The sequence below is a fragment of the Gorilla gorilla genome, chromosome 23 (assembly GCF_029281585.2).
Source record: "Gorilla gorilla gorilla isolate KB3781 chromosome 23, NHGRI_mGorGor1-v2.1_pri, whole genome shotgun sequence".
Taxonomy (NCBI): Eukaryota; Metazoa; Chordata; class Mammalia; order Primates; family Hominidae; genus Gorilla; species Gorilla gorilla.
Genome location: NC_086018.1, coordinates 15,384,717 through 15,398,343, shown reverse-complemented (window position 1 = coordinate 15,398,343; position 13,627 = coordinate 15,384,717). Strand labels below are relative to the sequence as shown.

Genomic DNA, 13,627 nt, shown 5'->3' with positions numbered 1-13,627 from the left:
CTAAGAACTTATCCATTCTCAGGAATTATTAATTGGGTGTGATTTAAAGTTCAACATTGAAAACGTGAAGCAGTGAGCTTAATTGTGGCCCCATGGCTTCCTCTATTTTCATCACTTACTTTTGGAGGTGATGGGTGGGGAGGAGCAAGGGAGGGTACACACAGTCTGTTCTGACAGCCACTCACACATTCAATTCAGGTGGCCACATGCCTCAGTGACACAATGCCAAGTCACACGTCACTCCAGCAAACCCACCCTAGGGAAAAAGTAGACCTGATTTAGCTCATAAAGAGTCTGGGCTGTAGAACCAAAGCTAAAAGCTGACCATTCCAGTGTGAAACTTATACGCATATGACATCATTTAAACTGGCCAATGTCTTTTGTAAAGGCCACATGAGGTCAGGGACTTTAAAAAGGAGAATGAAATACTATCTTCTATATATTTTTGCATAAACCATATTACAGTTTAAATGAGTGTATGGCTAACGAAGTACAAAAAAGAACACATGAGAGAATTATTCAGAGGGGTCATCTGCCCTCTAAAGAGGAGAAAACTGCTTTTGGCTGTAGAACTGATTGACTTCACACCAACTTATTTACACAAATTCTCGGATTTAACACCTTGCTGCAGGCCAGAAATTCTACCCCTCCTCCACTGATGCCCAGAACAAACCCTAGGGCGTGAGTAGAGCACAAGGGAGTAGAAGAGAAAACAAAAAAAACAATGGTCAGACCTTAGTTCCCAGCCAAAGAGATAAAGAATAAAAAACAAGACACAGGGTCTCTGTGGGGATTGAATACCCCAAGATGGAAAAGAAGGACTTGGAGATGGACATTCAATGAAAAACATCTTCAAAAGCCACAGATAAGTGATCTCATTTCCTTGAAGTTCTATGGTATCTTTCTTCCAAGAAGCTCAAAGCCCTTCACAGTGCACTAGACTGCTTGAGTCACACTCACAATACCGTTTTCTCCCCAAACCAAAATAAAAATCTATTTGAATCCATAAAATATTTCACCATGCTTGCTGAGAGCAAAATTAAACATGAAAAATCATTAAAAAACATTTAGAGCAGCTTCAAGCTTATGTGGTCGCTGTGTTCTACACTGAAAATTCTGACAGAATAATGAACTTTACATATGCATATATCGCAAACACACACACACACACACACACACACACACACCTTCAACGTAGGTCCCACTGAACTTTTGACCTGGTCATGGATAACGCCCTCCCCAGTACACCACTGCTCAATGCTCAAGAGATCTGTCAAGAGCCTTGTGCCCTGACAGGCAATGGCAGCCGCTCCAGCCCCAGGCTGCAGCACAAACACCCCTCACCCCTCCTCCCTGCGGCACTAGGCAGCCAGGCCCTGCTTCAGGGAGGCCTTTTGTAGGGGAAGGCCTTTCTTTATCAGCCTCAGTCAGCTTCGCAGTTCCCTCCCTACTAGCCCCAAACTCTCTTCTTTCCTTAAATGACGCTCTAGGAAAGAGAAAAAAATTAACAAGGCCAGGCGCGGGGGCTCAGGCCTGTAATCCCAGCACTTTGGGAGGCTGAGGTGGGCTGATCACTGGAGGTCAGGAGTTCGAAACCAGCCTGACCAAGATGGTGAAACCCCGTCTCTACTAAAAATACAAAAATTAGCCGGGTGTGGTGGCACACGCCTGTAATACCAGCTTCTTGAGAGGCTGAGGCAGGAGAATTGCTTGAACCTGGGAAGCAGACATTGCAGTGAGCCGAGATCGCGCCATTGCACTCCAGCCTGGGCCACAATAGCAAAACTCTGTCTCAAAGAAAGAAAAAAATTAACAAAACATCTGTTTCCCAGGTTTGTGACATGTACAATTGCTGATGACATTCACATCTGGGAGCAACTTTAACTTCCTTAAATTTCCATAAACAAAAATACTAAAGGTTTGCATTTAGGGGAAAAAATGCCCATCACAAGGAAAAATTCATCTATCTCACATAGGGTGTACCTTCTATACAATGACCAACACTGAAAAGTCATCTCTACCTCACACACTAAAGTAATGATTCTCAAAAGCAGGACAATTTCACCCCCCCCCACCGGAAATATTTGGCAATGTCTGGAGACATTTATATTTGTCATGACTGGGGGTGCTATTGGCACCTGGAGCATAGAGGCCAACAATACTGCTAAACATCTTAAAACGAGGGCCGGGTGGGCCGGCTCACACCTGTAATCCCAACACTTTGGGAGGCCGAGGAGGGGGTCAGGAGATTGCGACCATCCTGGCTAACACGGTGAAACCCCGTCTCTACTAAAAATACAAAAAATTAGCCAGGCGTGGTGGTGGGCACCTGTAGTCCCAGCTACTCAGGAGGCTGAAGCAGGAGAATGGTGTGAACCCGGGAGGCAGAGGTTGCAGTGAGCCGAGATCGTGCCACTGCACTCCAGCCTGGACAACAGAGCAAAACTCCGTCTCCCAAAAAAAACAAAAAAACAAAAAAACAAAAAAACAGCCCGGCGCGGCGGCTCACACCTGTAATCCCAGCACTTTGGGAGGCCGAGGCGGGCGGATCACAAGGTTAGGAGATCCAGACCATCCTGGCTAACACGGTGAAACCCCGTCTCTACTAAAAACACAAAAAATTAGCCGGGCATGGTGGTGGGCACCTGTAGTCCCAGCTACAGAGGCAGGAGAATGGCGTGAACCCAGGAGGCGGAGGTTGCAGTGAGCCGAGATAGCGCCACTGCACTCCAGCCTGGGCAACAGAGCGAGCCTCCGTCTCAAAAACAAAACAAAACAAAACGCATATAACATTCCTCATATAACAGCTTCCCACAACAGATTTTCAGATCAAACTATCAATAGTGCCGAGGCTGAGAAACCCAGAGGATTAAAGGAACACACAATCTGGAGCTCACTCTTACTTTCCAATCATTCATTCCTTTCTCAATCCTAAGAGCTGCTGAAAAATGACTGTCCCCAAGTTTTCCAATATAAATTGACTGATATTTGTTAGAGGCTAATATAAAGATATAATAAAAGCATCCAAGGGATAGCATCCCATGAAATATGCAAATATGGAGGAAGGGTAGCAGCCATCTGAAAAGGTTATAATAGCAAATGAAAGGCAAACCACAAGCCAGAAGCTGTAAGTGGATCTTATTCAGAGTTCTAGCTATTGATGACATGAGATATAAGAAACAGACTAAGTGAAAGGGAGCGAAAGGCAGTGGCATGTGCCTGGAGTCCCAGCTACTGGGGAGGCTGAGGCAGGAGGATCATTTGAGCTCAGGGGTTCAAATCCAGCCTGGGCAACATAGTGAGATACTGTCTTTTTAAAAAAAAAAAATGAAGTAAGAATCACATAATTCAATGCCTTCAGCCTCCAGAATTCCTCAAAATCTCAAAGCACAAAATCTTAGGTCACTTTAAGGACACTAGAGATAGTGAACATGTCAATCTTCAAGTCTCAAAAGCTACTTTCAAAGTAGCTTATTTGCAGACAAGATGCCAGAGAAAGAGAAAGAAAAAATTCCTATAATTTGCAAACACACCAAGTATGGATTTGCAGTTTTCACTTGGTACGTAATTAATTTGTAAGACATGGATCCTAACCATGACCCTAACTGGTGAGTCAGCAATTTTCTAGATTAGTTAAGGGTGTTATTTATGCATGCTGAGAAACATTTCTACAATCACAGAACTTTAGACATAGGAACACCTAGGAATCACTGAGTCTATAGATGGGGCACCTGAAACCCACAGTCGTCTGCCTAAGAACACAACTTAAAGACAGGTGGGCCCACAATCCAGCTTTCTGATTGCTGCCTTTTGAAAATGTGTTTAGGGGCTGGGAGCAGTGGCTCATGCCTTTAATCCCAGTACTTTGGGAGGCTGAGGAGGGCGGATCACGAGGTCAGGAGTTCGAGACCAGCCTGGCCAACACAGCGAAACCCCGTCTCTCCTAAAAATACAAAAATTAGCCAGGCAGATGGCACATGTCTGAAATCCCAGCTACTCGGGAGGCTGAGGCAGGAGAATCACCTGAACCCAGGAGGCAGAGGTTGCAGTGAGCTGAGATCACGCCACTGCACTCCAGCCTGGGCGACAAAGCGAGACTCCGTCTCAAAAAAAAAAAAAAGAAAGAAAATGTGTTTAGTCACATCAACTACATCTAAGACCATGTACTTAGAAGCTCCCCTTTGGCTCTGTTCACACACCACATTTTTACCTAAACCACCTTTGCACTGCAGTTTTCCACACTCTGCCAAGCGCACTGCATTCTGAGCCCCAGCACACCATGGAATCCCACACTGAGCTCCCTTGATCAAAGGGGCAGATGATCGGTAGTACTGAATGCTGCCAAGGTGTATTTTAGGCTTTCCTAAGTGTATTCCAGAACATTAAGCAACTTAACTTCCCTTGCAAAGCGAGCCATGTGCTAACGCAGGCCGCCCTTCAGAGATGAGAAGGGGCTGCCCCTTCTAAACTGCAGAAGATCCCAACTGTGAAGCCTTTGAAGCTTCACATGGTAGGCACACACACACACACACCAAAGCAGCAAGCCCTTCCTTTCAAAGCGTGGGTATAAATAGAAAGGGGGCCTGGTATTCACTTTTAAAGAGTTACATTATGATAGCACATTCTCCCCTTTCAGGATCTTAGCCTGCACAGATCTGTCCTTCTGTAATTCACATCCTGTTCTTTGGCTTTCCTCCTTGGTGAGGGTGCAGATCCTGAATCTTTAGAAGGCATTTTATCCTCTAGTATGTTACATTAAATAGATTAGTGTGACAAAGGACTATTTTTTTTTTTTTTAGATAGAGTCTCGCTCTCGCTCTGTTGCCCAGGCTGGAGTGCAATGGCGCGATCTCAGCTCACCGCAACCTCCGTCTCCCAGACCCAAGGAATTCTCCTGCCTCAGCCTCCCGAGTAGCTGGGATTACAGGTGTGCACCACCATACCTGGCTGATTTTTGTACTTTTAGTAGAGACGGGGTTTCATCATATTGGTCAGGCTGGTCTTGAACTCCTGACCTCATGATCCGCCTGCCTCGGCCTCCCAAAAGTGCTGGGATTACAGGCGTGAGCCACCAGCGACAAAGCACTATTTTAAAAATCACTTTAAATCACTCACCTCCTCAGGGAGGCCCTACTAATCACCCTGTTTTAAACAGCAACAATCTACACCTCACCATAGCCCTGTGCAAGCCTCCACCCCACTCTACTTGGGGCCTTTTGACATTATATACGTTGTCTGTCTCATTGCACTAAAAAACAAGCAGGTATTTTTCTATTATGTTCACAACCATATCGGCACCTAGTACACTGCCTAAGGTAGTAGATGCTTAATAAACATTTGGTGGCTGGGTGCAGTGGCTCATGCCTGTAATCCCAGCACTTTGGGAGGCTGAGGCGGGTGGATCACCTGAGGTCGGGAGTTCGAGGCCAGCCTGACCAACATCGAGAAACCCCCGTCTGTACTAAAAACACAAAAATTAGCCAGGCATGGTGGTGCATGCCTGTAATCCCAGCTACTTGGGAGGCTGAGGCAGGAGAATCGCTTGAACCCAGGAGGTGGAGGTTGTAGCGAGCTGAGATCACGCCACTGCACTCCAGCCTGGGCGACAGAGTGAGACTCTGACTCAAAAAATATATATATATATATATATTTGCTGAAATAAATGAATGAATACTTGAATTTGTCCCTTTGCACTTAGTTCAGAAGTTTTTTAAAAAGATCTTCTGTACCCCACACTATTAAGAGCCAAAGAACTCTAGAGGTGCACTGTGGAATCTGGCCATTCCATATGGGTCTGGCCCGTCATTTTAAAGATAACAAGACCTGCAGAAGCAGTGCGATGTGGTAGAAACAGGCAGAATTTGGCCTCAAAGAACCTGAGATCCAGGTGAGAGTCCCTGTGCAAGCATTAGCCTCTGTAGACTTTCAACTTCCACATCTGTAAAATGAGAATACCCCTGCCTCATGGTGATGGTTAAGGCCGGCTAAGGAGAAAATGGGATAACATTTTGAAAATGTACCAAGTACTACGCAGTGTCATTTATCATCACGTTATTCTGACCTGCCCAAAATCACAGTCAGTTACAGCAGCACAATCAGAATACAAGTTTCCTAACTCCTAGTGCAGCACATCTTGTGTCACAAAAGTAGGCTTCTGAACCCCTAATTGGGGCCAACTTACTCTTTCAACTAGTTCAGGGCTTCTTAACCTCGTATGGGTTGGGGGCTGCTTCCAGAATGTGATGAGAGCAATAGGCCCTCTCCTCCAGCAAAGTGCACACACGTACACCAAAACAAAGTCTCCTACCCTGGTGCCAGGTTTAGGAAGCACTGATATGATGGATGTACTTACAAGTTTCTTTTAGCTATTTCTATTACTTAATGTTTAACAATCCATGCATTCGGCACTTGATTAAGGGGCTGGATTCTTCAAGGATGCACCAAGGGTGGAATTCAAGAATCTGAATATTGCCCCTAGATCTCATGCTGATTAGGTAAGAGATCTTACCCACGTACAAACACAACCAGGAAGGAGACACAAGGAAGGCAAAGGATTAAGTACTCAAAGGCAGGACACTCAGGAAAAAAGGTAGACAGGACAGATCATTTTGATCATGCTGCTACTATACAAACCATTCAAATAATTCTACACGACCATTTTGCAATGGCCACCTACAGACACCAATGCAGCCCCACATCCATCATGATTACTGAAAATCATTCTGTCCTCCCTTACCTTACTCAAGTGAGACACTGTATTTACTGTACAGGGCATTTGGCTAGGGGGAAAACAGTAGTAAATCTTGGAGAGGTCAATTAGCCTTTCTTCTTTTCTTGAATCAGGACAAAACTTAGCCAACCTAAGCCACTAGAATGTTAAACAATTATAAAATACTTGATTTAACTGAAGTGGTATAAAATTGCTGGTTCTGAAATATTAACAGATAATCTTCTGAGGCAAAGGAGGCCAGGTAAGAGCTTCTTTGGTAAATCTCCAAGTTCCATGTTAAGCACAAAGTAGGGGCTTAATGATATCAACTACTGAATTCAGTGTCATCCATCTGTTTATATCAACTACTGAATTCAGTGTCATTCATCTGTTTTCCAGCTATACCTCAATCTCATCTGAAAAGCAAAAACATCTAACCTACAGAACAATTACACTGCGGGCATATTTAGGAATTTCTAAGTATGTTAACAGTGAATCACTTTTATCCCTGAGTGGAAGGATACAATGTTAACAGTTAACTTTTATCCCTGATTGGTGACCATGGGTGGTTTTAATTTTTACCTGTATTTTATGATAATTTTCACGTTTATATAATTTTTTTTAGTATTTTTACAACTAGGAATTTTGAACTGAGATAAGGCATTACTATTATATACTTGACAGGTTTCTTGTCTAAAACTAAGAATCAAGTATGTTGACTCTTCTAAAGCAATCCTGTATATTCAAGGTTGATTAACAGAGTAAAAAGTTTTTTTATAATACAAAAATTAGCCGGGTGTGCTGGTGCATGCCTGTAGTCCCAGCTACTCCGGAGGCTGAGGCGGGAGAATCACCTGAACCTGGCAAGTGGAGGTTGCAGTGAGCCGAGGTCGCGCCACTGCACTCCAGCCTGGGCGACAGTGAGACTCCGTCTCAGAAAAAAAAAAAAAAAATTTTATTTAATACACACAAAAATAAAAATATCCACGTTTTGGGGGCAGTTTTCTAAGTGGAAGGTCTTAATCTCTTGGAGAAGTGGGGAATGAATCCTGCCAGCCCTTCACCTGTCTTAGAGATTGCTTCACTTTAGGTAAATGGAAGCCGAGTCCTTGAAGACTCTGCTTCCTCAATTTTCTATAAATCCATGAGTTCAGCCTGGTGGGATCTTTCCCACAGCTGAAAACTGGTTTCCTGAAATAACTGATATCCAACTTCTACTACTTGCTATTATTTATCATTTTTACCTTTTAAAGTTGCAGAAAATTAAGACTGTAGGGCCCTTCCACATGGCCTAACAGGTACGGCTCGGCATTTGAATTTTTTATCTTTTAATTAATTAATATATTTATTTTGAGACGGAGTCTCGCCCTGTCGCCCAGGCTGCAGTGCAATGGCACGAGCTCGGCTCGCTGCCACCTCCGCCTACCGGGTTCAAGCGATCATCCTGCCTCAGCCTACGGATGTAACTGGGATTACAGGAGCGCGTCACCATGCCTGGCTAACTTTTTATATTTTTGGTAGAAACGGGGTTTCATCATGTTAGCCAGTCTCGTCTCGAACTCCTGACTTCAGGTGATCGGCCCACCTCGGCCTCCCAAAGTGCTGGGATTACAGGGGTGAGCCACCGCGTCAAGAAAATACATTCTTAAATATTAATTTTTAAATCTCACATATAATCATTCCTAACAAAATTCTAATTTTTGATAACTACTAAAAAGCTTAAGTTAAAATTTCCATTAGCCATATCAAAACACACCTGAGATGGATTAGACAAAAACTGCAGGTGAGAAAAGTCACTTTGTTATCCACTGACTGAACATCTCCAAATAAAAACGAGTGTGGATAGTTCTTAAAACCTGCATGTTTGAAGCCAAATATTCATTTCTGTTGCATGTATTTCAAACAGCATGTATTTTAGCCCCAAAAAAGTGTCATTTCCAAGAAACACTGGAGTCAAAAGAGAGGACAGTCATATCAAATAGCCTTGCTTGTTCACCATGTAAACTACAGTGATTTTTCATGTTATACATATAAATTTGACCTCTTTAATCAGTTTACATTTCCTTTAGGAATTAAACCAGCTAATTCTCAGAAACCACAAGTTTATTGCTTATAACAGAAGACAAGTTATTTACAGGTTACTCTAAATATGCTGCGAGTACTTAAGGCAAAATGAGTTACCTCTAGCTTTTCATCAACAAAATGGGAATACATGGATTTTGAGACATGAAGTTTTTCCAACAATATTTTTAGGATGGGTCTTTAAACTCTGAACTCGTAATCCCAGCATCACCTCAACTTTATCTCGCAAGGAAGAAAAGGGACCAGGTGCAAGTTTACCAGCACCCAAGATGGCCCTGTCACAGGCGGCACCTCCCACCACAGCCACCATTTTGACTGCAGGATATAATTAAACTACTCACGATTTTGTACCAACTGAAAGAAAACACAGGACATCAGAGTAACTGAGAAACATCCTTTGACCTTTAGGATTCCCAACTCTTTAGCTTCCGTGGCTCTGTTTCTCTTCTTTCGTCAATATTAACAGTTGTCTAAAGAAAATTTTCATTAATAAAATTATGCTTGCTACATTCACGTTCAAACTTTGAAAACAAACGCTGTGGCGCCACGTAAAATGCCCGTTATTACCTCTTCCTAAAAAGTGGAGAAGCCCACATTTCCTCATTGTTTTAATCAGCTTAAGGAACTAAGAATCGCCAAAAGCCAGTGAGTGGCCTACACTATCTGTCTACATTCCTCTTCATTCTCCCATCCCCAACGCTTTTGATCTTTTTATTTTCCTGATTTCATTAACTGCGACGAGAGCAAGTTCCCACACTTCATTCACAGAAGAAGCAACTGATATTTCAGCAAACACGACTAAATCTAAAAATAAAGGTGAGGCAAAGAGCTCTGAAATAAACGAGTTAAAATCAACCCGAAAATGGCACAAAGTAAGATCCGTGGGGCTGGGGAGGCAACAACAACGATTTGCTCTTCCAAAAGAGTGGCTTTAATTTTGATTACTGCGTCGGCGAACCCATCCGCAGAACAGAAAACAAAAACTGACCAACGCAGTTGCCATTCACCTTTGTCCAAAGGCAAAAGGTGAAAAGTCACGACACATATTGCCATAGAACAGAAGGCAATTCAACCTGCCAACCAATCGACTATTTCTCAGCTCCTTCCAAAAATAAAAATAAAAATAGGAGAAAGGGGGCTGCCGCTGGGCTGGCCGATGCCTGGCCGCCGAGTGCGCCGCGCTCCGCAAGCTCCCGCCACCCGCCGCGCTCCAGGACCCTCGGGTTTCGGCCCAGTTATCACAAAGCCCCGGGCTGGAAAACACCTCCGGCCTGGCCAGAACGGCCAGCCCGTCCTCCGCGCTCGCCCAGGGGCGGATAATGGTGGCGAGATCAACTCCAAGGGCTCCCGAGCCCCGCGATAAAGAGACTGGATATTACGGGAAAAAGGACGCTGTGGAAGAATAACGGAGTCCCAAACTTTCCTTCCACACCTCCAGAGCCCCCCGCGCCCAGGCCCGGTCCCCACCGGCCCGAAGTTGGCCGGAGCGCCTCCCGGGAGCTTGGGGCCTCCGGGAGCCCCCGCCACGCGCCCGCCCGCCAGAGCGGGGCTAGCCCTCCCCGCCGGCCGCGGCCGACTCCCGCCCGGGTCCGAGTTAATCCCGCGCGGGTCCCCCCCCCCCCGCGCCCGGCCCCGCCGGAGCAGCTGGCTCGCGCCTCAATGGCACCGGGCGGCGAGCGCGCGCAGCCCTCGCGCCCACACTCAGCCCCAGCCCACCGGAGAAGTCCCGGGAGGGTCGCCGGGTCCCGCTCCCGCTCCCTCTCCCACAAAAGCACGGGCCCGCCCCGCCCTCGCGGTGCCTGCTCCTCCACCCCATGAGCCGGCGTCCCCGGCCCGACGCCCCTCGGCACCCGGGCACAGCCCGGCGGCCCCCGCCCGCCCTCCTGCCCTTTTGCGCCCTCCTCCTGGCCCCCGACTCCCGGCCGAAGTCCCTCGGGCCCCGGCCCCTCTGCGCGACGGCCCGGGACACCCCGCGCGGGCAGGGGGAGCAGGGGGCGCAGCGCGCCGCCTCCCGCCCGCGCGGCCACTCACCTCGATCTCGAAGTCGGGCAGGCGGAACGCGGTGCGAAAGAGCGAGCAGAAGTGCGCGATGGCCGGGACCTCCCACCAGGAGCGGAGCTCGCCCAGCCCGGCCGCGCCGCCCTCCTCCGGGCACATCTCCCCGCTGCGGCACAGGCGGCGGCCCCTCGCTGCCCGCGCTCTGCCCGCCGACCTGGGACTCCCGCCGCGGCAGCGCCGCAGCCTCCGCGCGGTCCTCGGCGGGGGCGGCGGGGCGCTCCTCCCGCTGCTGCCGCCGCTCGGCGAGTGCAGGAGCCGAGGGCGGGCGCCGGGCGGGGGGCGGCGGCGCGGGGGCCCGAGCTACTGAGGCGGCTGCGGCTGCGGCTGCCCGCGGGGTCCGCGCGCTCGCCCCATCCCGCGGCTGCGGCGGCGGCCGCCCCCAGTCCCCTACAATATAATCGAGTCCCCGCCGGAGAAACAGATGGGGCTAGGGGCGGAGCGGCCGGACGCGGGGCCTGGGGGAGGGGCCGCCCACGAGGAGGGGGCGGGGCTGCCCGCGCCACAACAACAACCCCCGCCCCCGCCCCACCCCCGCCCGGACAGCTGCACCGCCAGGGAGGAGGAGGGGCGGGGCGCGCGCCCCCGGGCCCAGATCCGCAGGACCTAGGGGGCGCGGGCCGCACCCCCGAGAACTCTCACGCGGCGCCCTCCGCCTTCCAGGACTTTGGGACTGGGGAGTTGAAGCACTTTCCCAAGGGAGGACGGCCAGGAGCTCTCCCACCCCCACTTGGCCTGAGTGGTCGCGTCCTTTTAAAGGGCCCGCGGGGTGGTGCTTTCGGTCGGGCTAGAGACAGAAACGTGCACGTGTGGGAGTTCAGTTATTATTGATGCCGAGGGCAGAGCCGGAGCAGGAGCGGGCTGTCCACCCTAGAAATATGAAGCCTAGAGAAGTGAAGTGCTTTCCACCTGTTTCTTAACGCTTTTATTCCAGCCGAGAACGGCGCCCAAGGAGCTCTGAAGTGGCTTTTTTCTCCGAGGGAAGAAGGCGGTGGGGCTGATTGAGCTGGAACGAAGTAGGATGGAGGCTGGAGAGCGGCGGGAAGGGTGGGGTAGGGGGAGGCACCAATCAGCAGCCAAGCGGGAAGAGCGATCCCCTACCCCAGGGAATGGACACGTGTGACCGCCCCGGAGAAGACGAGCTCGGAGCTCTGCTACTGCCCGGCCGCTGAAAGAGCTGCCTGGAAGAGTGCGCACAATGTGCTTGGAAGGCGGGGGGATGGGGCAGAGGAGATCGGGAAGCCGGGGACTGTGGTCGGAGGGGAGGAGACCCCCACGCCCCAGCGGAGGAATTGAATGTACTGCGGCCGAAGGGTGTTGGGGTGTGTGCTTTAGAAATGCTAACTGCTGTAGCGCGGTGGAGTACTGCTAAATCCTAAGAAAAAAAATCACCCCAGAAGCAGGCTAGAAGTTTGGAAAAACTCCATTGAATGCTCAGATATTTGTATTGGTCGTTGCACTTGCATCCTGCTGGTCTCAGAGGGCCGCCTCTGAGTTCGGTGGTCCACCTTTCAGATAGGAAACACTGCTCCTGGCGCGTCCCCCAAATCAATCAACTATTTATTGAGTGACAGGCACAATCACAAAGTGTACAAGGGTTAAACTCAAAGATCCTCTTCTACCTTTAAGTAGTGTACAATCTGGAGATAATTTATATGATAGATTTTGGAATGGGCTGTCTGGATAATTACCCCTCCACTCTCCCTCACTTTATTATGATAATAACTTGTATTTTTTAAGGCAGCATTCAGAAACATATTTTTAAATGGTTAGAGTATGTTCACGTGCATCTTCTGTGAATCTAGTAATCTCAAAATACATCATCTTCTAACAAGGGTCTCCTCCGCCCCCCACCACTCTCTCCTGGCACAGAAAAAAAACCCAAAGTTCTGCTCTTTCATTCCCTGGAACTATTTGATGATTTAAAGTGCATCCTCAAATTCTACCATGCTTTTTATTTAATGTTTGGCAAAAATGAGCTCACATGTGACTGCTCCCAAAAAGCCAAGCCTACGTTTGTGTGTGTTGGTGAAGCACAGCTACCCCGTGAGTATTGCATTAGCAAGGGAGATGGGAGAGGGACACAGGCCACCCTGGAATTGTCACGTAACCTGAACGAGGTGCTTTCTGGACTTGCTTCTCCGTCTTTATTTCCTCACAGTTTGACTTTGCACACTTTTTCCTCCTTGTGTGTGTTGGCCGGGCGTGGTGGCTTACGCCTGTAATCCCAGCACTTTGGGAGGCCGAGGCGGGTGGTTCACCTTAGGTCAGGAGTTCGAGACCAGCCTGGCCAACATTGTGAAACCTCGTCTCTACTAAAAATACATAAAATTAGATGGGTGTGGTGGCAGGCGCCCGTAGTCCCAGCTGCTCGGGAGGCTGAGGCAGGAGAATCGCTTGAACTCGGGAGGCAGAGATTGCAATGAGCCGAGATCTCGCCATTGCACTCCAGCCTGAGCAATAAGAGTGAGACTCCGTCTCAAAAAATAAAAATAAAAAAAAAAGTGTTACTGCGTTTCCCTGCCTTTATCTTTTGTCATCGTTTAAGCTTCTTCCCTCGCCTCTCAGTTGTCACCACTAGCCATCCTAGTAATATTAGTGCCTAGGACATTAATGACACCAGGAAGCAGAGGGATGAGATGATTTGGCTACCTTTTAGTACGGTAGTGTGTTTAATGTCGTTTACAAACACCACCCCAGCCCCAATTTAAAGGCTGAGCCATTGTCTTCCTGCCTCCTCCGCCCACTGCCAAGCCCCGGAAATCAAGAAGACTGTCCGGG

At 48.4% G+C, this 13,627-nt stretch overlaps 1 protein-coding gene across 5 annotated transcripts in view; it reads right to left on the bottom strand.

Annotated features, from left to right (window-relative positions):
- Positions 1 to 11,369, bottom strand: part of CECR2 (CECR2 histone acetyl-lysine reader) — a 190,408-nt gene extending 179,039 nt beyond the window's left edge. For 2 of the 5 annotated variants that reach the window (XM_055374858.2, XM_031005288.3), the window contains exon 1: positions 10,823 to 11,369. In XM_055374858.2, the coding sequence (XP_055230833.1) occupies positions 10,823 to 10,948 (126 nt within the window). In that variant the 5' untranslated portion in view covers positions 10,949 to 11,369. The remainder of the gene's footprint in view (positions 1 to 10,822) is intronic. The other 3 variants (XM_031005286.3, XM_055374859.2, XM_031005287.3) reach the window with 2 other exon arrangements.
- Positions 11,370 to 13,627: the final 2,258 nt, after the last annotated feature.